Raw genomic sequence first — 23,000 nt, 5'->3', positions numbered from 1 at the left:
ATGGTCAACACTGTTTAAAAATCTGAACATTAATGATACATCCTTAGTTCCATAAGGGAAAAGTAGTAAACCAAAACTCCAATTGAAATGAATGGGGCATTCCATAGAAATCAGTTATATCATGAATACTGGCTGGCTGTTTATTTCTTTCCCAGGCTTTCTTTCTGGTAATTTTCAATGAGAGTCATAGATTTCACAACCAAAAGGGACTCTTGTGATCATCTAGTCTGATTTCCTGTATAACAGAGATGACGCTAGGTGATTGTAAAATACCATGAAGATTCTTAAACAGAGTGCAGGCATAGTGCTCTTTTCTCATAGGCATAACCAACAAGTTCTCCCTGGACTCAATTCAGGAAAGCACTGAAGCATATGTTTAACTTCAGGCATGTTCTAAGCTCCATCAGACAGCCAAACAAGAATTGAATTGCCTAAAATTAAGCATGTGCTTAAGTGCTCTGCAGAACAGAAATGGATTGTTGAATCATGGCCCCTATGAGAAACTCCCACTGAGACTCTTTAGATGAAGTCTGTGTGTGGAGGTCTTGGAGGATCAAGACCATAATTATAGTCCATCATTTTACTACTAATGCATGATGTGGTAGTTGAAAATTTGCATGCTTTATTTGAATCCTGATGGATTCATTTTACAGCATCATTAAAACCTTCCAGGTTTGACCAGGCACTTTTAAAAATTTTCTGTAGTGGAAATGGAATTCTGCAGGCCCAAAGGATTCTAAGCATCTATACCACCAGTTTTTGAGCAATGCACAAACAGTCAACACCAAATATCGTAGGGAAAAAAAGATCCATATTATGGATTAAAGCAGATCATGAGATAGTGGATTTCTGCCTGAAAGAAGGAACTTGGTGTCTCTGGAGGTGGAGTGGTGGGAAGATGAGATCTTAAGTCTCTTGAATAGGAATCATAGAATATCAGGGTTGGGAGGGACCTCAGGAGGTCATCTAGTCCAACCCCGCCCAAGCAGGACCAGTCCCCAGTTTTTGCCCCAGATCCCTAAATGGCCCCCTCAAGGATTGAACTCACAACCCTGGGTTTAGCAGGCCAGTGCTCAAACCACTGAGCTATCCCTCTCCCCCATAAACGGGAGCCCAGCCTGCGCAGGCTCCCCTGGGATTCGAACCCAGGATCTCTTCCACTACACACACATTTATTCTTAATTGTAGGATATGTCTTAATTGGAAGAGATAAAGATGTAGGAGTTCACATCCGGAACTGCTGGACCATTCTGTTCTCAGTTACACTGGTATAAATATCCAGACTAACACTTGATTTCATAGGTACAACCTTGAATAGAGGGAGATGAAAAGTATAGTCTAGTAAGAGCAAGGGCAAGTATTGTACATTGGGCCAGATGCTGTCTGGCATTTGTCATGTGTACAAGATAGAGGGTGCAAGGAATTATCACAGAGATCTGAGTAGTTTTGTTGGTTTTAGAGGTGGGGTGGGCAGCATCACCCCACTGCCTTGCGGCCACTGATTGCGTAGATATTTTTGAGCGATGTTAGCAGGAAGCAGTCTCTTTGAGAATACAGTGGCTGTAACTGTGGTTGGTCCCCATGCAGTAAAGAAAAGTGAAGCAGAAGACGCCTGATATAGACAGCTATACCACCCCTCCGCCCCCCAAAAAAGTGTTGTGATTTTTCACACTTGCTATCTGGTCCCCCTAGTGTCCAGCATCTGTTATGTTTTCCTCGTCTCTCAAGCATGGAATAAAATACTTTCCCCTGGCATATTTATCATGGCAAAGAAGAATCTACTTAGGGGCAAAGAAGAATCCGCTTAGTGAGGAAAGGCAGCTTTTACATATATGTCTCATAGTAACTTTAAACCGTTTAAGGTATTTCTATTTAGAATAATTCCTGAGGTGTGTCTATTTATCTCCTGCATTAAAATTCAAGAAGTTAGTTTAGCTTTTGGCTTGGCTTCAGGGCAAAGCGGTGTGGAAGACATGCTTCTCTGAGATAATTTGTTTCCTAATTGCCATTCGTTTGCTGAAATACAATTAAAGTTATTGCTCTAATATTAACATCAACATCTTGATTGCCGTATAGAAATATGAATATGTATTTTTCTTACTCTGCTCCAAGACATCTTTCACTAACTTTCTCTGAACATGTAACTCTTAATTAAAGAGAAATTTTAATTCATCCTCCAACAGTAATGCTTTTCTGGCAACTGATAGTCTATTGGAAGGTCACAGCTTACATCTGCGTCCAGTCTTGCATCACACATGCTCATTATAAAGGTGCCAGATGTTAATCTTCAATACCTGGGTTTTTTTAAACTGCATGAGCAAATAATTTGAGCTATGTGCAATTTCCAAACTGAAATCTGAAAGCAGGTGAAGCTCATCTACTCAGTACTTTAATTAAAAGCTGGAATAAGACAAACTGTTGTGTGAAAGAATTGACTACAGACCTAATCCAAAGCCTGCTAAATGTGATGGGAATTCAATGGGTTTTGGATCAGACCCTAGAATGAGAATGGCATTATAAAGGTTACTGAAAAATAGTGAATAAATGTCACTTAGCTATATAACTATTTCTAGTAGCTTTGATTGTGCATCAATCAGTTATCCAATCTAAAGGCAAAACAAAATTATCACATGAAAACAGGGATGGGAATTCTTTTTAAAACTTTCTTTTTAAACTGTTTACTCCTATTTTCCCCTTAGCACTCTCTCGTTAAAACATTGCACTGCACACAATTCTTTCAATGAGCAAAAGCACGGGAAAGTTACATGGTTTCATGAAAGAACAAGCCACTTGGGACAGCACCAATCAGAGGTACAATAAAGTAGCACTTCAATTTTGTGAGGAAAGTGTTCTTTTATCTCAAAGAGATCCTTTTAAAATCTTTTTTTCTCATTCAGTAATTTTCTTTTTATGATACAAAAAGTATTTCCCACACCTCATATTATTTTCTGAGTACATATGAATGTCGCTCTGAGTTACATATGAGATTATTTTTTTGAATATGATACAAAAGGTAAAATTCAATCTTCATTTTGAAAAATAGCAATTAAATTGACTTTTATGCTCAAGTGAGTTGTTTTCTGTAAAATGGATTCAGTGCATAATACCTATCAGAAATTAATTTGTAATTTATGTAATGTTTTGGGTAATTGTTCTACATTATAAAGCAATAGATTTTAAAAGTAGAGTAGCAACCTTTATTGATTTTAAACAGATCCCAGGTTGCACTCATCAAAAGTTTGTTTATATATGTATTTTGTTTCCTCATGGGGAGCATAACAATTATCTACTGTTTCTTGTCATAATTTTTGAAAACTGCTGAAGTCTACACTTTCCAGCTATTTGTTAGCACAAGTAAAATTCACAGATTACCTTTTTTATGTAATGATAAAGGGGCAGCTGACATTTTAGCCCTGATCATTCATATTTTCTTCTGTCTTTGGGCACATTGTTATGAAGGTTCCCTGATGGATAAATTGTGCTTCTCACTGACATGTGGAGAACTGCCATAAATGACCTTAGCTAGCCAATATCAGGAGTGTCATTCATGTCAGAACTGAAGATAATTATATGGCTGTGAATGGACAACACTTTATAGCTGCAAATGTGAGTAGCCTACAAAAGACAGAGAAGAAAAAAAATCTATAAATGCCTTGGAGAAAAGAAAGACGATCGAAAAGAACAGATTAATTGAATTGGCTGCATTAAATGTGTGTTTTGTAAGGGAGACTGAATGAGAAGCTTTATATTTATGTAGGGCCAATTTCTTGTTTCACAAGCAATGTGCAGTGTGTTTGTGCAATGTGCCCTCTTTTTTAATTTCAGGAGTGACCAGATTGTACCAGATTACTTGTGTAAATTATGTTCCCCCCCACTAATATTCTCTGCTGGCAAATTATACGTTCTCACTGGCCTAATGTACTCTCTGGAGGATACTGGCATGCTGGTGGGTCTGCAGATTTGCTGGGTGTCAGTACTAGCCCAATAAATTCACAGGCTATTTCACTTTTTGGTGAAAATCGGCTGCATACAGCAGATCAGAATCAGTCTATGAACACCATGCTATCTCAGAGCGCAAAGCTGACAAGACGTGTTCTCTTAGCTCACCACACTAACAGACTCATTACTTCTGCTGAGTGATTTGAAAACTGATCTTTTCTGCTCAGTCTTACACAAAAAGCTATCTGAGCAACAGAATATAGATGGTGGTATATTTATATATTGAGCAGTTTACACCCTACTACACTTGCAGGGGCAGCTCTGTATGTGGAGAAACAGCAGGCAGTGGTACTGTAGGGTTCTGCCATGGGAAAGCAACTGCATATATGACTCCATAGGAGATCTGCCAGTGGTAGGTACCATGGAATCTATTGAGTTGACATGTAGCTTAGCTGTTCTGATCCTGCCCTTTCTAGGCTCAAGTCTTTCCATGAATTTCTAGTGGTGTTTTTATTTGAAAACAGATTTGGGATCTGCCAGTTTGGGATCTGCCCCAGAACCAAAAGTGTAGGGATGAGCTTGGTTCTAAGGATTCTGAGCCCTCCTAAGGTTTGCATTTAAGTTTAGTGCCCCAGCAAGTGTCACCAGTAGACCTCGTGGTGTACCTTTAAAAAATGAGGCCGGATTCTCAACAAGTATAAATCAACACAGCATCATTGGCTTCAAAAGACCTATGCCAATTAACACCCCCTGGCTTCATGAGCCAGGTCCTCCGTAACATTTTTCAGCAGAAAATACCTAGCCGTCTTTTTGCTGTGATAAAACAAATACTCTCAAGAACACTGCAACTCCATTTCCCAAATATCATTGTGACATTCAAGGTTCTCATTTGAGATTCAATGCGATAAAATCTATGACATTTATTTAGCAGTCAGGATTCAGGTCTTAACAAACTGCTAATAACCACAGTGCTGTATTCAGGGGCAGTCTGGCTCTCGGCTGTTTCATGGAACCAACGTTTCCTATTGCTTCACTGTCTCCTGTTTTGAATTACATAAAGTGCCTTTTTAGTCCATAGATGCTGGATAAAAGCAAACTTGCCTCATTGATTTCAATGAGCAGTTCCAAGGTCAAATGTTATTCATCTGTAAAATTATCTATTAATTTTTTTTTACTAGGGGAAACCAACTGAGCATTGAAGGACAAGATAATAATCCATTTACGGAATGCATTTTGTTTGTACAGAACAGTGTAATAACGGGGATGTACTTGGCTTCTCAACTTTTATTTCTAGTATTAGGAATCTCAGGGTGATCACTAGCTTATGAAAAACAATATATAGCTATACAAAATGTATCTTTTTAATGCCCCCTTTCAAAATATGAAGGATGCCATGATTTCTGTTCACAGAATAACTGCTTAAAAATGCCCCAAAAATTAAAAAAAATAAAAAATCTCGATGTTAAAGAAGAAAAACATTTCACTGAAATTTCCACCCCCAAAAATGTGGTTTCCCCCCACCAAGAACCCCCCCCCCCCCCGAAAACAAGTGTTTTAAATGAGAGTGGTTTCTGGACACTGATTTTTTGTGAGGAATTTTAATGAAAATACAATTTTTTTTTTTACAAAAATAATTAGCATTTTTCAAATTGTTCTAGTTTACAAGGAACTGGATGGGGAATTGGATTTTTGTTAAATAAATTGGTTTTTAGATTCCACTGTTTTATTTTAAAAAGGAAAATGTTGTGGAAAATGGCTTTTTTTGTGCAGAAATGTTTGAGGGTTTTTTTGGTTAAAAGTGCATTTTAATGAGAAAATTTCAACCAGTTCTACAAATAACATTATATTCCTGCATTCATATAGATTAAAATAATAAAACCTCTTGGGCAAAGCTTAACACACTGTGCCAGACTGTGAGCAGGTGTGTAAGTAAGTGAGGAGAAAGGGAGGAAGGGCCATTCCCCGTTTTCTCTCACAGATTCTGTAGGCCACAGCAATACTAAATTCTTCAAAAGGGTGATACAGAGAGTGGCCCCATAGCAACAAGCACAGTGTCCTTAGGTGATCCTATAACCGTACTCCATCCCTTTTCCCTAAACTCTGGGAGATATTATCCTTTGCCAGAGGAGCAAAATTCCTCTGGTAGATCCTGTGTACCTCCTTTTCTCCCACTAAGGGCTAATCTTCCCTAGAATATTACATCAAGTTAGAATATGACCTTAAGGAGTCTTGTTAACCTTTAAGAGTCCTTGTTAAGTGATGTTGACCACAACTTTACTGTCAGTGTAAACAGGGATAAATTGTATCTAATATAATCCAACTTTTACAATGTTGAGCATAACGTGATCCTGCCTGCAAAATCATGGGCAACCTCATGTTATTTTACGTAACTTGTTAAAGTCATGTTTTAACATGATCTCATTTCCTAGGGAAGGTAAGTTCATTGGCCTTCTTCAAATATAAACACCTACCCTTCCATTTCTTCCAGCTAGTATTATCTGGTATTTCTAGTTAGGTCTTAATAGTGCTACTGGTATTCTGCAAAGAGGTACCTGTGCACCCCGCCTGTTAACATTGTATTCAGGAGTTTTACATTTCAGAGTACCTCAAAGTACTTTCTTACTTAACAGTGATTTCTTACATTTGCAATAATTTTGTGAATTGGTGGATAGCTGACTGCAGTATGATACTCACCCTGTTTCAAAAAGCTCGCCATGTTAACAAGCAGTTACTAGCTAAACTGACAATTGTAAAAATGTTCCCGGATAAAGTGTAACAAATTTCATATCATTACACCAATATTTCCTGTGGGACTGTGAGAATGATGCAGATGTGTTATGGTAATAGGAGGTCTTTTATGATGCAGTAAAATAAATTGTATTTTTATAAGCCGTCTTTAATGTACAGTAGTACAAAACACTTTAGACACAGTCAATAGTAAACTGAAGATAAAAGGAATCTTTTAAGGCCAAGATTTCCAAAGAGCTCGTTAAGTGGCTAGTAGTTCTCAGAGAAGGACATGGAGCGTAATGATCTAACAATATTGCCAAGATGAGAGAGTAACCACCAATTGTGGAGAGACATAGTGATGCTGTATGATTCTCATGTCCTGCGTTTCTGTGCTGTAAATTTTTTTCTTTAGAAATAACCAAATTTTTCACATTAGCCATAACACTAGTTCATTCTCTTTTTGCATGTTTGTGTCTACATGGGATTGATCCTGAGAGGTGTTAAGCACCCTCAACTCCCACTGCTTTTAACAGGCATTGAGGCTACCCGCATCTCACAGCACTGTATTGCATGTAGGGTTGGGCCCTATATCTTCTTGAAAATATTGGTTTTAAGTGCTGTAAAACATTTTTTTTTAATTGTAGAAAAATAGATATTTGATTATGCTCAGTACTTTCCTCACAAACAATTTAATATTGATTAGAATGTTACGTGCCATCACATTTTGATTATCTTCATGACTTTTGCATTTTTTTGTGATGACTTTTCTTAACTTTTACCCTGACAACTAAGCTAGATAGGTAGCCAAGAGATAAGAGCCTGATCATGTACTATTAGAGCCAGTGTCATTGACTTGTATTGGATTAGGATCTTGCCCTCCGATCAGAGCTAGGAAGTGGAGAGGGCAGATTCAAGGCCTCAGAATGGCAAGAAAGGCTGAAGGACTACAGTTTCCCATGTTTCTCCACAGCCTCAGAAGACTGGATTGAGCTCAGAGAAGATGAGAAGATGGCAGGGCCATAGAGAGCTCCAAACACTAACGGAGCGGCTTTGGTTTAGATTCACTGATGAATAGAGAAGTAGTTTGGAATGGAAAACAGTGGAATGGAATGGAAACAGAAAGGAATAGAAACAGTGGAATTCCAATAGAAACAGAAGTAGTTTTGGTTTTTTTACATTTGGCTTCACTGTGCTGACTTCCCTGAAGTTGACAGTGTAGGGATTCAGAAAGACCATAAGAGAAAGCATTTCAAATACTAAGGCAAGAAATTAATAAACAGTGGTTACCACAAGTCTGGAAAAAAGATGAATGGTGATTTGGGGGCAATATTGCAGCAGTGGCAAACTGAAGGTATCCTGATGGGAAGTGTGGGAACAAAAGTTACATGCAGCAATTTTGAAATTCTATCATTTTTGGTGCTTTTGAAATATAATCCATCCTATACTATGACATTGAATGAAAATTACAGTGGTGTTCATTGCTTTAGACAATTGTAGGAAGAAAATTTATTTATAAATATATTTTTTTCTTTATATTAGGCTGGAAACTATGTGTTCTTTTTTGTTTGTTTTTATGCTCACTCTTTTGGGAGTTACTGGTTACTGTAAAAGTAATTCTGGAATTGGGCCTTATAACACAATATAATTGAATATCTACATTCACCCTGTCTATACAAAGTCCACTGTCATTATGTAATTTAGGTAGGGTGACCAGATGTCCCAATTTTATAGGGACAGTCCCGATATTTGGGAATTTTTCTTATATAGGCACCTATTACCTCCCACCCCGTCCCGATTTTTCACACTTTATATCTGGTTACCCTAAATTTAAGATGCTTTTATACATATATAATCTTAGGTACTTAAAAAGCATTCTTATTTAGATGATTCTGGCACAGTGAAGAAGTTCAATGGACTTTTAATAGAACTCTGCTAGGCTTCTAATTCAAATGAACACTATCTAATTATAATTTAAACACCTCCAAAGGCCTCAGAAAAAAAACATAGAATAACACTCTTCTTACAGGCAGTTCTCCTCATATATAGTTTGTATTCCTCTTCTTCATTGTTTAGTTTAATAATGACGATTTGGTGAAAATAGACTCTTTGGTGTTTAGGTGCTCATCATTTCCTGCTTCTTATTTGGGTCCTGAAGTTATCATTGGCTCTCTGACTATTGTGTCATCATCACTAGTGTTGCTGTGGCAGTGGTTCTGATGTCATGTCACAAAGAGAGTAATGGGTGATTTCAGATGAGGAATAAGCAGCAGAAGGTGACATCCCAACCAAGAAATATCCTATTTTATTGCAGAAGTTCAGAATAGGAAATCCCCTTCAATACATAATACATTTAGGTGCTCATGAAGCCTCAGAATGAGGTAATCAGCATGGGAGCTGCAGTAGTAGTTCTCATTAGAGCCTTTTCAATTACATTGTTGCTGAAGTGTTGAAAGAGAGGCAGAGACCTCTCCATTTGTGGATAGTGATATGTGTGCAAGGGTGGAGGGGTCAGATTCAAGTCCTCAGAATGGTAAGAAAGGTTGACAGACCACAGGTTCTCCCCTCTCTAGGAAGATTGCTTTAGGTAAAGGTCTACCCCAAGACCTAGAAGTGGTATATTTTATACGGTTCCTCACCAGAGTATAACCCGAAACGTGTTTTATACTGGGTGAATTGAAGGGGATGAAAACTTTGGTGGTTCCTCCTTCCGCTGATTTTGCTTGATGACACTTATGCCACAAATTGGAAAGGTAGTCTTTTTCATAGCCCTAGTGCAAACTCTGGGGTCTTGGATGGATTCCAATTGGGCTATATATTTTACCTTCCTAAAATACTCCTGTAGTTCCTTTGCTTTCTGTCCAACAGTTGTTTAGTCTTGCTGGGGAATGATAACCACATTTCAGTAACAAGTCCAGCTCTTACATGTTGTTTCTCTTTTTGCCTTCTTGTAAATCTTTTCAAGTGCATTAGGCATTTGGATGAAGGGCTACTGTGTCTAATGATCAGTTATTATATTTACTATTATTATTTGAAGAAAGGAATGTTTATACAATTAAATCAATATGCCAGTAAAATCAGAGCCTAGCTAGTGCTCTAACGGTTGCAAAGATTTGAAATTGGATTTAATGAACACTCAGCAGGCTAGAAAATATGCTTTTATGTTCACTCAACACAAAAATATACAAGCGGAGAACAAAAGACAGACTTCTAGCCAACCTTATTAAATGAGAAGTGGTTATGGAATTATTTATTCCATCTAAACCAAATGCTGATTGTTAACTCTCATATGAAATAAATAAGGAATTCTCTCTGTGTGTCATGTTGAACTTTACATTTTGTATTTCTTAACACAGAGCCAGCTCTGTATAATTTTGAGGGGAACTAGAAGTGTATGCCCTAACTTTGCACACGTAAAAAACCAGAGGATGTTAAAATAACAGGTTGGTGTGTCTTATGGATCACACACACACACGCCCCCGACAGACACACATCAATCCCTCCATAAACCAACTCTCTTTCTTCTCACTTACACCAGTGTATACCAGCAGTAATCTATTTGAAATTGAAGGAATTATACTTGTGTAAGAGGTGAATCCGACTTAGTGATTGCTGGAATTTAAAGACATTATTAGAAACACCCATCTCATTCAGTGGAATATAGCGTAAGGCTCAACTCTATTGGGAATTAAACATAAAGGACAAAAAAAAACCCACCTCCCCACACTAAGATTAAAACACCTCTCTGGACTTTAATTTCTCTCTCCATAGTCCTCTAGGACCTTTAACCGGCCAGCTGTTCCTCTCACAGGCAAATATGACAGGCATGGATCTAATGCACAGTATGTCTTTGGGGATTTAACTTTCTGTGAAGCCTCAGAATGTGCAGGTGACTTTGGATGATGAGATTGGCCTAAAGCCCAGGAGGAGACCAGATGGGATACACAATACCAGTCTATGAAGGTAGATGCGGGGGTGGGCTAAGCAGAAGGAATAAAAGGATGGATGGAAGACAGGAAAAATTGCCCACTAGTTAGGACACAAGCCTGAGATTTGAGAGACCAGGCTCAAGTCCCTGCTGTGCCACAGAATTCCTGTGTGAACGTGGCCAAATCACTTGGTCTCCGTGCTTCATTTCACCCTCTGTAAAATTAGGATAATAGCACTGCCGTACCTCCGAGGGATCCTGTGACATTAAATACATTCAAATTATGAAATCCTCAGATATTATGATAATGGGAATGATATGTAGGTGAGGAAGTACTGTTGAAAGGAAGGCTAACGGGCCTGCCTGTTGATAGTGGTGCAGAAAAATAAGGATAGGACAAAACTGTATGGTTGCAAAACAGCACTGAGCTTTACCAACGTCCTTATTTACCCACATAAAAAAATATATATATTTTTCAATGAAAACCTGAAACATTTTTTTAAATGAAAACAAAAATGGTATTCACTGAAATTATTAACTGAAAATAAAAAAAAAATCATTTTTCTGACATTTTTCAAAGCAAAGAGCAAGTCTAAAGGCACAATGAGATCTAGCTCTTTAAGTACTTATATGGCCATCATCGTCATTGTGTCTGAGCTGCTGCATCTTCCTAATATAACCCTCCATCCTGTCCTCCACCGTGTGGTGTCAGACATCACAACCAAAGTAAAAAGATTAAAATGTACGGGAACTGTATCCCTTTAAAGTCACTTATATATGCAGCACTATTATAAAGCAAAAAAACAAGGGACCTGCATTTCAGGTGATGCTCAGGTGCCATTGATCAGGCTGTTATTTATGGTATTTGTTAGTGCTAGTGGTAACTTTTCTAATGTACTACAGTAGTAGAAAGTTTTCAAATTACAGTTATTTTACATGGCAGCTAATGAATACGTCTCCAGAAACCAGACCTAGGTACTGCTCACACAGTAAAAAGAAGACAGAGATACCACCACCACCACCACTCTCTCTTCCATTTAGCTAGAATCATAGGGATGTGGGAGAGATGCATGGGCTACTGTCACTGTCTGGCCCCACCAGAAGAAAGACAGGATGCAATGGCTATGGTTTAATTAGGCTGCAGCTTTATTCACTGTAACATATCTGGGAATATCTGGCAATAAATGGTATGGTGTAGGTCTTTATTAATTCCTTAAGTGTTTCCTCCTATTTGGGAGGGCTGCTGTCCCCCTTCCCCCTCCAAACCTGGTCACAGCCAGACCTTTGCTGGAATCCCACTGTCCTCCCCATATACGAGGATTAAGGAGGCTGACAAAGGAGTGGGGTTGAATCCCTGCTGCACTGGATGTTAATTGCTACAAAATCCCTTCACCAGCTTCCTTAGGGGACGTTTTCCTCTAAATTCTTTTCTAATTCATTTTATCCAATAACCGTATCCCTTCCATAAGAAGTATCTGCACAGATGACCTGCCACATTTTGTTAGTTACTAAGTTGCAACATGTTAACCTAACCTTCCTGCCCACCCTACTGGGCCCCCAACCTGCTGTGGGGAAGGTGACCCCCCACTCCCACCCCCCCACTCCACCGTGGGCAATCAGCAGTGAGGGCGGGGGGGAATTCTGAGCCCACACAAGGAAAAAGGACAAGTAGCATAATGCCCAGAGCGGAAAATGAAGAAACCCAAGAGTGAATCCATGGTTACCCAGCTACTTGACTTGGACCCACACACGGGTACTACTCACTTCAGAAAAAAAAAATATTGAACACCTTCCTCTTCCTATGTAGCTAGACTCTGAGGGATGGGAGAGAGCTGCATGTGGTACTGTAATTCTCTCTTTGAGAAACACAGGCTACGATTTTTGCTTAAAGGATTTAGATGCCCAATTCCCATTGAAATTAATGGGAATTTGGTACCCAAATTCCCTAGTCAGCCAGAAACAAAGGAGAATCCAGTGCTTATGGCCAAAGCCTAGGACTTATGGAGAACTTAGTTCAGTCCCTACTCTTCCATATACTTCCTGTGTGACCAAGGGCAAGTCTCATATCTTCTCTGTTCCTCAATTCCCCATCTCTAAAATGAGGATAATAGTACTGCCCCTACCTCAGAGGGGTGTTTTTCAGATAAATGTAGTAAAGATCATGAGGTGCTCAGGTACTATATAGTACTTAGGATAGATTCTAAGGTATAGGATAGGTACTATATAGTACTATAAGTACTTAGGAGAGATAGAAAGCTCAGCCACACTTTCTATTGGACAACTTGTCTTCTTATCATCAGAAGAATTTAGGCCCTGGTCCTGGCAGCTGTGGGTGGACTCTTAAAGCCACATGGAACTGCATTAAAGTCTCTGCACAGATACATAGGTCCATCTGCCCAGAGAACCTTGCAGAGTTGGAGTCTATGTTTGGGATTCCTACTCCAAGTGACGCAGAACATGTAACATCCTGTGTGAGAGTAACTGATACAATTTATTTTCTTTGATTTGCTTTTTCCATAGACAAAAAGCTGTAATTTGGGACTTGGGACTGTGTCCTTTTTATCCCCCCAAATTGGACAGTTGTCACAATGACTCCTTGCCTTTTTACCACAGCTTTTGAATAGTGGAAGATTCTTTCTTAGAAAAAGAAAGATGCACCCAAACTCCTTCAGGCCCTCATTGAGCCAAATTGTTACTTTGACATCTCCCTGCCATCTCAGCAAAACAAAGCAAAGAGCTTTATTTTTTCCCCTTCTTGAAATCAATATGAAGGAAAGGAAAGGAGAAGAAGAAACATAAATGTCTGTGTATTTAGAACTGATGGGTTGATGCCTTTAGGGTCTGCTTCCTGACTGACGCCAATGTAAATCCAAAATAACTCCACAGAAGGCAACAGAGTTACACCAGTGTAAGACTTTTGGAAGTGGAAGAAAAGTCAGGTTCACTGAGTGTAGAATATTTATACATTGGGGGAAATTATGTTCTCATTTACATGGATGTAAATGCAGAATAATGCCACTGAAGTAAATGGTTCAAAGTTATCTGTGGCTTTCACGGGTGTATATGAGATCAGAATGTGAGCCTATGCTTCACTTAAGATTATAATACCCATGGGGTGTGCATTAGAACTACAGAATGTTCAAAACAGGTGAACAAATGAGCCAGAGAAATACACAATACATGATAAAATAAAATTTTAAAGCTAAACATTATTTTATTGAGAACATAAATTCATGCTATTGAATGACCGTATGGCTAGACTGTTATAAGCCCAGCAAAGCTGTGGAAGAAAATCTCACCCAGTTATGAAAAATACAGTATGTGAAAATTAAACATTATGTGCATATATAATGCTGACAGACTCTGGGCGTCGGGATTGAACGTGGGGCCTCCAGAGTTTAGTGCATGAGCTTCTACCACACGAGTTAAAAGCCAATTAGCTGTTAGCTAAGGCTGTAGAGCAGTCTCTCTCTCTCTCTCTGTAAGTGGTCTTGGTGCCACTAGATGGAACAGAACACCACAGCCAGGAGGTGTGTGGGTTACCCATAATCTAGGGTTGTAATGGTTCAAAGGTTCGCCCTGCACGATAGACACACAATTTTGACTATACTGAATAGTATTAATATTGAGCTGTCTGCTGGTTTTTATTGCCTGAGTGAACTGACCGAGATGACAGACAAAATAGATTCCTAACTATACTTTTTATGATGACAAAAAAGAGAGAATTGCAATCTCTTGGAAGCTACAGACTGTCCTTTCAGTAAAGGATTGGATGCTAAATTTAATTGGATGTGCTGCACTTGAAAAAATAATGCACTCATTAAAACATCAAAACTCTAAGTTCCAAGGTATCTGGCTTCTTTTTTGAATTACAGCATGTGTAGAATATGGGACTTGATGATAGTTCATCCTGATTATACTTTTGTAACCACGATTTATAATTTGGATGCAGTCTGTGGAGGATAGGGAAATTCGGGTATTATTGCTCTACCCTGTCTAGATCAATGTTATAAGCATATTCACATTTATAAAATAGAGGGATGGTTTTATTCTTCTCCCTGAAGCCCTAAGTCAATAAATCAATGCAAGCCTTGTTTGCTGCTTTTCTTTGTTTTTATTAGAAAAGTTGAAAGACTCAAAATAAAATATAAAAGTATGCAAACAGCCTAGAGTTCCATGCACTGTAAAGTGGCATGGGCACATTGAACAGGTATTTCATGTCCACAATACAGTTCTATCATGACCTCTGTAGGGTAATAGCCCCAAGTGTTATATGACAAACCATAACGTATTACAAAGACCGTGTCTATGGTAGCATTGGAGAAGCTATCTGGAAAAGAAAAGTCTTCATTTTGTTTTAAAAAGGGCTCCATGTAGCAATAGATTAAATATCAGCTGCAAGATACTCACACGGTTGGCATGATCCACAGCTAAATGCTCTGCCACTGGCACTTTGAGTCTGATATCTTAGAACATGTAGACAAGTGCTCAGACAGCGTGGATACAAGACAATGAAGATGTACTGTAATAAGCCTGCAGTGTTCTTTTTCAACATGAACTCTTTCTCGTTAAAAACCTAATTCCTTTAGTAACTGGAGCTTCTTAAATCGGTGCTTCCTTCTCATATTTTAGACACTAGCTAAAAAAAAGCCATATATCATTCATCTTCTGTAGATGTGCCCCTTACTAAAATCCCCTTTTCCTCTTTCTCCAAGGAGCCTTATTATTCCAAATATGGCCTCACTCTACAGTATTAGAGTAATTAACTTGACTTCCTGTGAAATCATCACCTCTAGTTACGCATCTCTTAATTTGGCAGCATAGTTCAGGAAATGCTAAGGCTAGGTTTGATGTGGCAGTTGGAAGCTTTAAGAACTTCACATAAGATTTTAATCTTCCCGATTTCTGTCAAAATAGATAAACTGACTGGAAAAAAAAATAAAATTTGACCCTAATGTTCAGTCACCCCAAACTGGAACTATATTTTTAATTGGTTTGACAAAAGTATGGTTTAATGTATATACATGTGCACATACCTCTTTCATGTGTCTCTGCTGTTTCTCATCCTACCCTTATAGCTAGATTTGCAAAGAAACATAGGTGATGCTGAGCATTGCTGTGCCTAAGTTTTAGGATCTAGAAAATCACTGGGATTCATAAGCCTGAGTTTGGTGCCTCAGCTCCAAATACAGTGAATGGAGATAGGGACTTCAGAATGGGATTCATAAAAGCCAGCATACTAGGTGGCTCCTTGCGTAAGCCAGCCGATAGGAAGTGGCAAACTGAGGGGCAAGTGATAACTCCACCCCTCTGTCAGAGAGCCAATGGATCAGGGGGACTGGATGGCAGAGGGTACAGAGTCATTCTTATACTTGCATTTGCTCTCTTTTACCCAATGACTTTTTAAATTTTTTATCCACAGTGAAAAAGCTTCAACAGGAGAGACTGAAGGGGCAGCACATCAGAATATCTCATAGCCCAGTGATTAGGGTACTTGTCTGAGAGATAGCAGATCACTGTTCAAATCCATTCTGCCCCTCAGATGGAGGAAGGACTTTCATCCAGGATCTCCCCCATCCCAGGTGAGTGCCCTAACTACTGGGCTAAAAGTTAAGAGGAAGCCCCCCCACCCCTGCACCCCTCACCATCTTAATAAGTTCACCTACAGGGGCCCGATCTGAGAGGCAAGTTCTCAGCACACATACTGGATTGGGCCCCACACAGGAAATTAGGCTGACAAACGCCTGTTTTCCTTGGTTCATGCATCACACTGGGGAGTAGGCATCTGGACATATGGCCTGGGGCTGCAGTGTGCATGTCCAGAGGCAGAAACATAGACATCTAGGGAAAATTTAGTGCAAATATTTAGGCACTGAGTGAATTTAGACATCGACAGTGGTCAGCGGCAGCTGAGCAGGGGCTTTGTGCATCTCCGCGGAGCCCGATTCTAGGACTTAGGAACCCTAACGTGGAAGTTGGGTGCCTAAGGGCATGTCTACATTTGAAATGCTGCAGTAGGGCAGCTGCACTGGTGCAGCCATTCTATTGTAGCGCTTTAGTGAAGCTGCTTCTATGCTGATGGCAGAGCTTCTCCCATCCACCTCGGTGACAGGCGGTAGCTATGTCAATGGGAGAAGCTCTCCTGTTGACATAGAGCTATCTACGCAGGAGGACAGGTCAGTATAACTGCATCATTCAGGAGTGTGGATTTTTCGCACCCCTGAGTGATGTAGTTATATTGATTTAAGTCCGTAGTGTAGAGCTGGCCTGAGTCCTTTTGTGAATCTAGCTCTTAGTGCCTAACATTTTGTGTTCTTCTTCCCCTCCCCCCGCATCTCTATGCATTAAGCAAAAGTTTTCATTGAGCTGGTTAAAATTACATGCGTGCCTTTCCCCAATTGCATACAGCTAATTTAGAACCCACCGATGTGTATGAGTAGTTCAAACTACTCTTCCCAATGCTCATTAACTCACATTTTCAACACTGAACTTTATCTGCCTTTGTGACACCCTTTCACCTAACTTTTCTAAATCCCTCTGAAGTTCCTCAGTCTTCCTTAGTCTTGAGTAACCTAATTCATCTGCTTATTTTGATTCCTCACTGTTCATCCTCTTTTCTCAGTCATTAATAAATATTTTAAACCATGGTCCTAGGATGGAACATTGGAGCTTCTCATTGTTAAACTTTTGCCATTATGACAGGGCTTTAACAGTGCAATGGTCTTGCAGGAGTCCTCACTGAATTTCACTCCGCATCTCTTCTGGAATATAGATGTTAGTTTCCTTATAGTCCTTTCTAAAGGAATTCCATCTCATGCATATCTTCTGCAGGCTTACCTGACCTGCTTTCATTTTGTTTTGAATTCTAGGATGGATCCCAGCTCACTTTAAAGCTGTGTCAATCTTCAGGTGCAGTTATCTCTTGATCTCCTCTGATGTGAAACTGATTCCCTTTGATAGATGTCTGGCATACTCTGATAGTTTTGTTTTCTTTTGGTGTCTCCCATGTTCCTTTTCAAAGAATTAGCTGAAGAACATTTTTAATTTTATATCAGTGATTACCACCTTTGTCAATAAATTACTCCTGTTATCTCTTGCAAAGCTTCTATGGATTTTATTTTATTTTTTCCCTTTATATACTTGACATAATAACCTCTGGTGCAATTTTTCTTTCATCCACCACCCTTGCTCTTCTTATCATTGTTATACTCTCAACTTTATTACACTACTTGTGTGCCAGTTGTTTTATGTTTCAGAAAGGTCCATTGCTTAACCTTGATTACTTTTTATATTCAGACTTTTTTCTTGTTGTTCTATATATTGTTAGATGTTATGTTTTGTATAAACCTTTAGGGATACATTAATATCTGTGAACAATTTTTATTTTTTTCTGTATCCCCTTCCTTCATTTCAATTAATTTCACCCAAGTTTTTCCATATTCTTCCATGATTTTTAAAGCTTATGTCCAATACCCCTATTATTCCCCCTTGAAGACCCACAAACATAAATAAACTAGAGGGACTATTGTTGAACTAGCTACTCCATCATCTTTTGATCTCATGTTGAATTCAATTGATGCCTTTATATTTCCTATTTTATCTTATATACTGTGTAAATACTGTATCTAATTCTGCGCCACACTCACCTGATTCCTTCCTCTTAGGACTTTATATCCAATATATTGAAAACTCATATTGTTAATTGTACTTTCATATTGGTTTTTGTTTTTGGCTATCATCTGATCAAATCCACAAATCCATCAAATCCACTTCTTCAAATCCACAGATGTTTCTGCCAACTTTCTCCTCTTTCATTCTGAACTCTAATTGGTTCCCATACCACAGAAAATGCTTTTGAGGGATATTTTATTTACTTTTTTAAAAAGATTTTTCTTATACATTTCATGACATTCTCATTTCCATTCTTCATAAACTTTTCTAAATAGGCTGTTGTCCTCAAAATTTAGCACCACAGATTTTTGATTCACAGTCTAAAAGCAACAGTGCATCTGAACATTTGTATCGTATATTGCAATATTTACTAAGACACCTAAACATCAGTAAAATATGTAACAAGCTGCAAAAATATAGCCACATAATCTCACAGCCAGTATCAAATTAATACATGAACGCACATCCAGTGCCTGTCAACCTACAAGGTCAAACATTCAAACAAATATGATAAAATCAGTATCTCTTAACCCTCCGTGTATTTTGCCCAGATAACATTTTTTTTAGTTGCTCTTTCAACTGTTGATCCAATAGATGGAAAATTGCCTTGCATAAGCAACATTTTACAGGATTCAGCTGTCCAATCTTGCCTTAAGGTCTTTGATCAAAATGGGCTAACGAATATACTTAAACATCTATTCAAAATAATCACTAACAAATGATAAATTTTAATGCATGTTAATAGCTATCAGGTTCCCCCCTTCTCATTTCCCCCTCCCCCGCACACACCTTTGATAGCAGCTCAGCTTTCTGGAAGTTAAGATTTTCTATCAGGGAAAAAATAGACACCAGTTAGTATGCACAGTAATTGGCATTTGGTGAGTGTCTAGTTTAAGTTTAAAATATATCTTCCTCAGCTATTCTTTTAGATCCTTTCTACCACTTTAAAATACGCAGGTCAAGAGGGTAAGTGACATCTGCAGAAGGCCTTTTGGGATTATACAAGATATATGAAATGTGTGCATATTGCCCATATCTGCCACTTGGGAACAATATATTTAATTAACCTTTGGTTTTACATAAAGGAGTCCAAATAAGGCTGGGAAACACACCAGTTGTTTCTATGAAAGAGACTGTTTTATTATATTTTATTTTTACATTATTATTATTATTTATTATTTATATTATATATTTATATTATTTATATTATATATATATTATATTATTTATATTACAATATTATAATAATATTATTATATTATTTTATATTATTATATTTTATTATTTAAAATCTGTTCAGAATGTTACAATTTCTGAAATATGGAATTTATTCATTTTGAAAATTGTCCTTGGGAGAAGTAGACAATAAAATTGTATCTGTATGGTCAACCACCTTGGGAGAGGAAAATAATCTCATTATATTTCCAAAACATGTTGATTAAAAAAGGTTAGAAATAAATAATCTTTACAGGAATAGCATTTTAAAAGAGAGGTCTATAATATGAATAATTTTAATATACTGCTAATAAGATTTATATTTAATATATAGCTAATATATTAGAATAACATGATAGTGTGTATTATACAGTAAATAATCTTACGTTAAACGTACTGGATGAAATTCTGGCCCATTAACATCAATGGAAAAACTCTCATTGAGTTCAGTTGGGACTGAATATCACTAACTATTTATTGTGGGTATGATTATACATCAAATAGTATTTTATCAGTATTACAGTCCTATTGTTTTTTGTACATTAAAAGGTTTTCTTTTTTACACATTAATTGCTCTTTGTTTTACTGGGAAATTAGTGTAACTTTGAATCAACACAAGGATATAATATTGTTACAGTAATTTTGATTAAAAAAGGAATCATTTGACAATGACACCACTGAATTACCACAGTTACGTGTCGGGGGGGGGGGATCTCTTGCATCTCAGATTCCATTGTGTGGGATCTGTTAGCAAATGTGAATATTTTTTTCAGGGCAGCCATTGGTATGTGCAGATTATGTCCTCCTCCAAAAGTAAGTATCCTCCTCCTTATAGAAGAAGAAAAAAGAATTTGGTAACTCACTGGGATTTGCACTGCAAGTATGGCAGAGCCATTGATGTCTCCCAGATGACACACAACGCATGTGTAGATTGCAGCAGTATCTATAGATCTCGGCCCTGGATGAAGATTGTGCTTGTGTCACCATAAAAGATCTGCTCCAAAGTCCATTGAAGTCCATGGAAAGCCTCCCATTGATTTTAATGGGATTAGGATCAAGCCCCCAATCTCTACACATTCCATTCCCTTAGCACAGCCCCCTCACCTTTGTTGTCCAGTATGCCTGAAAAGGAGGATGTGAAGACACAATGAATGAGTAGGTAAATCAGGCAGTAGCCAAACCACGCTGCATGTGACTTTTCTGAATCTGTCAGTCACACCAGGAACAGTGGTTTCTTTGTGTTTCTCTTTGATTCTTTGCTCCCCAGCCATCCAGCCACATGATGCAAAGAGCCTATAGCATTAGACTATAAAAGAGGGGGCAGGAGGAAAGACCTTATGTCTCAATGGGGACAGGAGCAGCAATGGGGCCCTCAAGGCTGATGGGGAAGATGCTGGAGGAAAGGCTTACAGATAGGGCAGTGGAGGAAAAGGAGAAAGGGCCCTCCGGGCTCACGTCAGGGCTGTGTTGAAGGCCTCTCAGGGCTTGTAGAGATGGCAATAGAGGAGGAAGAACGCCTCTGTTGCTTTCCAGGGGTCAATGGAAGAGAAGAAGGAGCATTGATGATGTAAGCTCTGGCTCTTCAATGCCACAGAGAGAGATTTCAGTGATTTGTCAAGTGATTTTGCTGCAGAAAAATGCTAGAAGAGTGAACCTGGTATGCATGTTTGAGATTTGCTGAAGGATGCAATCTAGTCATGTTGTACCATGAAAACAAATAAACAAACTGGCCCAGATGGTGAAACTCACTCTTGGCCAAATGTCTGAATTAGCAGGGAGATGCCCTTTCCTGTGCACTCGTAAATATTACAGAGTTCACTTGAAAACACTACCTACAAGGAGATAGTTATAGAGTAGAGATGAGAACTTAGCAGGGACATAGGGGAAATAACATTCTCATCTTATGTCTGCTGCACTAATGACATGTACTTTTCTCATCTTGATCCTCTTTTCTCTTCCTTCCCATTGTACATTCTCACGGCTCTCCTCACATTATTCTCCAGCCTGCCTTCCAACTCTCTGATTCATGGAGTGTTTTTTTTTTTTTTTTAACCTTTGGTAGCAATGTCCCTCTTCTCGATTTAGTCACTTTTATCGCACCTTTTATCCTAATTAACTCCTCCATTTTCACAGTCCTTTCTCATATGCTCTTCAATTTCATCTTTCCTATGGATTGACTCTTTCCCTCTCCCGCTCTGACTAATCTTGTTTTATATTTACCTTTACCGTGAAGAAGACGTTGCCAGAGTGTCACCTCTAACCTTGTTTCCTATTTCTAGCATTTAATTTATTAATCTTCTTTCTTCCCTCTCTCCCCCTCTTAGTGAGCAGGCTACGTACTAATACAGCTCAAGTTTTATTTTCGGATTGTCAAATAAATAATTTCACAAGTTTTAAGACTAGGGGAAAAATAAATAGAGCTTGGAAATAATGATCACCCCGTCTTTCCTCCAAAGCACTTTAGAGCTATACAAATCATTTTATTGAGAGGTGATGTAGATGTCCTATATCAGTGAAATTAATGATTGGTGAAACGCTGTCCTTTATCTGATTGATTAAGAATAACTACATAAATCCTTCACACTAATACAAACCTGCATTCTAAAATATATATCCAATAACTTCCAGATTTCTTTCTTTATCTCTGGCATGTCTGGCCATTGCTGCTGGATCCCAAAGGCCAGGAGCAAAGAGACAATGTTACTGTTATACCTTTGGCATAAAGGTGAATGGCCAAAAAATGCAAGCACAGGTTGTTTTCATTGCCATCACTCTCTGATAGGGTTGTATTATTTTTATTGACTTTTTTCTTGTATTTTCTTTTGTTTTCAATTGTTTTCAATTACATAAGAACTAGAACTGTGGTATAAATACCAGCTTGCTGTTGTTTGCTCCATTGTAGATATAATATTTGAATTAAGGCATAAGGCCCAGATTTTTAAAGCTATTTAGGTGTCACTTTTGAAAATGAAACTTAGGCTCCAACGTACGTTAGGTGTTGCAACCTCTAAACACCTGTGCCTTAGTGCTCTGGGGAGCTGTGTGCAAGGAAGAGCAAAGATCAATGCAAAGCTTCCTTTCAAAGGGATTCAGAGATCTCTGGTGGTGCTCAGGCCAGGAGTATCATTAAAAAAATATTTTGGAGGGGTGGGCAAAGTTGTTTCCGCAGCATCCAAGCTTCCACCTCCCTACTGAGGCCATGGCCGCTCATAGAGGTTAGCAGCCCATCCCATCCTGGAAGGGAATAGGGAGCTGGCATGCCAGCCCTATCCCAGGGAATAGTCTGGAGCAGTGAGCCAGAGGTGCATCACTGATGGCTGGCCCAGGCCAGGGATAGGGGCTTGGGTCACTGTGCTCAGCTCCGGCCCACTACTCTGCTTCCTCTCTAGCCTGGTCTGCTCCATAACAGCCCCCGCAGGCCTCAGAGAAACACCCCCGTGCCAGCTAGCAAGGGGCTCTGAAAAGTCAGGGGCAGGGAGGCAAACCAAGGTCTGGACAGGGCAACGTCCTCCCTTGCCCT

The 23,000-nt window shown here is 38.7% G+C and overlaps 1 protein-coding gene across 3 annotated transcripts in view; it reads left to right on the top strand.

Annotated features, from left to right (window-relative positions):
- The window catches only part of LOC311529181 (uncharacterized protein), a 190,351-nt gene that overhangs the window by 108,637 nt on the left and 58,714 nt on the right, over nucleotides 1–23,000 (top strand). The window contains exons 2-3 of one of the 3 annotated variants that reach the window (XM_084644942.1): nucleotides 16,017–16,176; nucleotides 20,254–20,293. The exons of the other annotated variants lie outside the window; for them this stretch is intronic. Coding sequence (XP_084501068.1) covers nucleotides 16,137–16,176; nucleotides 20,254–20,293 — 80 coding nt within the window. The 5' untranslated portion in view covers nucleotides 16,017–16,136. The remainder of the gene's footprint in view (nucleotides 1–16,016; nucleotides 16,177–20,253; nucleotides 20,294–23,000) is intronic. 3 annotated transcript variants of the gene reach the window in all.

Source organism: Lepidochelys olivacea (genome assembly GCF_965140295.1).
Source record: "Lepidochelys olivacea isolate rLepOli2 genome assembly, chromosome: 12".
NCBI classification, from domain to species: domain Eukaryota; kingdom Metazoa; phylum Chordata; order Testudines; family Cheloniidae; genus Lepidochelys; species Lepidochelys olivacea.
This window is presented reverse-complemented; position numbering and strand designations above follow the sequence as displayed.